Genomic DNA, 1,518 nt, shown 5'->3' on the forward strand with positions numbered 1-1,518 from the left:
GGGCGGCAAGAAGACAGGCGGTGGAAGCGGCGACCGGGAGGGGGGGGGGGGCAAGGAGGGGGAGGGATACATGCGCGCCTCGCGGCATCGGCAGGGACATGCACCCGGCTCACATATGCCCACCGCCATCGGAGGCACCCTTCCCGGTGGGTGCCAGCGGGAAGTCGCGTTTGAAGGCGCTCGCGCGCCAGTTCAAACGACGGGGATCTCTTGCCCGGCGGTGGTGGCCGTGGGGGGGGGGCAGTACGCCCGGCCCCCCCCCCCTCGCCTCCGGTGGTGCCCGAACGGGGAAGCCACTTGCACCTCGGGCCTGCAACACCCGGCGAGGCGGCGATGTGGCTGTGTTCGGGGGCGGCCTTTTTCTTGCATCGGGGCCCGCCGTCTCCCGCTCCGGCCCCCTGCTGGGTGCGTGAGCAGGAGACTGTCCGGCGTCGATTCTGACCAGAACGCGCCGCGTGACCACATGTGATTTGGATCTGCGGCGCTCCGCCCCGCCCCGGGCCCTGGCGCCGGGTGCGCCCCGCACGACGCCCGTGCGTGCGCACATCGCGCTCGGCCCGTGTGCACGGCGCGCACGGCCCCCCCCCCCCCCCCCAGCCAGCCAGCCTGCGCGAGGCTGTTGTGACACATTCCCTGGCTGGTGTGACTGCGCGCACGGCACATTCGGGCCCACCGACGCAGCATCCAAGCATGGGTCACGCCGGCATCCCCACGGCTCCCCCTCCAGCCTTCGGGGGTGGGATCCCGGCCCGGGTGCGCGATCCGCCGCCCTCGCAGCCCCCATCGCCACGCCTCGACACAGCTCACGGCTTGGCCGCGGCCGCCGCGCGCTACTTGGGCCATCTCACGCGGGTCGTCCTCTCGAGCCCCCGCGCTGCGGCTGGACGGACCGCATCCCCGCCTTGTTGCGCCGCCGTGCGCGCCCCTGCGTCCCCGCTGGTGGGGCAGCCCCTCCCCCCGCACCGCTCCTCCCAGCCCCCGCCCGCCTCGTTTCTCCCCCCCCCCCCCCCCCCCCCCCCCCCCCCCCCCCCCCTCCACGCGCCAGCCAGTGCGGGGCCGGCCCGGGGGAGGCCGGGCGACCTGGTGTGTTTGGCCCACCCTGGTCTGGGCCTTGTTTTGGCGCCGCGGGGCACACTCGCGCGCGCGCGCCAGAGTCTCCGCTAGCGATCTCTGCCGCCGGCCCGGCTGGCCCGCGCCCGGCGGCGAGTGCACACGCCCGCACTCCGGCCTGGGGGCAGATCCCAGCCACACCTTCTGCTCCGCGCCTCCCTGGCCCATGGGCGGTCGAGAGGATGTCCAGGCTGTTTGTTGTTGTTTTTTTTTTAATTGCACCGGCGGGAGGGCGGATGCCGGGGGCACACTTCGGCCGGCATCTTGCGGCCGCCCCCGAGGCTGGTGCGCATCCAGCCCCCCTCCCCCTTCTTTTCATTATTTCCTCCTCCTCCTCCTCCTCTCGACCCTGCACACATCCCCCCCCCCCCCCCCAATTCCCGCCGGACGTGTCGCACGACCTGCTGG

General features: G+C 73.6%; 1 protein-coding gene across 1 annotated transcript in view; it reads left to right on the forward strand.

Annotated features, from left to right (window-relative positions):
• Nucleotides 1-690: 690 nt before the first annotated feature.
• Nucleotides 691-1,518, forward strand: part of H696_01966 (hypothetical protein) — a gene marked incomplete at its 5' end in the record, with an annotated part of 3,676 nt that continues 2,848 nt past the window's right edge. The window contains one exon of the mRNA XM_009495868.1: nucleotides 691-915. Within this exon, the coding sequence (XP_009494143.1) occupies nucleotides 691-915 (225 nt within the window). The remainder of the gene's footprint in view (nucleotides 916-1,518) is intronic.

The sequence above is a fragment of the Fonticula alba genome (assembly GCF_000388065.1).
Source record: "Fonticula alba strain ATCC 38817 unplaced genomic scaffold supercont2.3, whole genome shotgun sequence".
NCBI lineage: Eukaryota > Rotosphaerida > Fonticulaceae > Fonticula > Fonticula alba.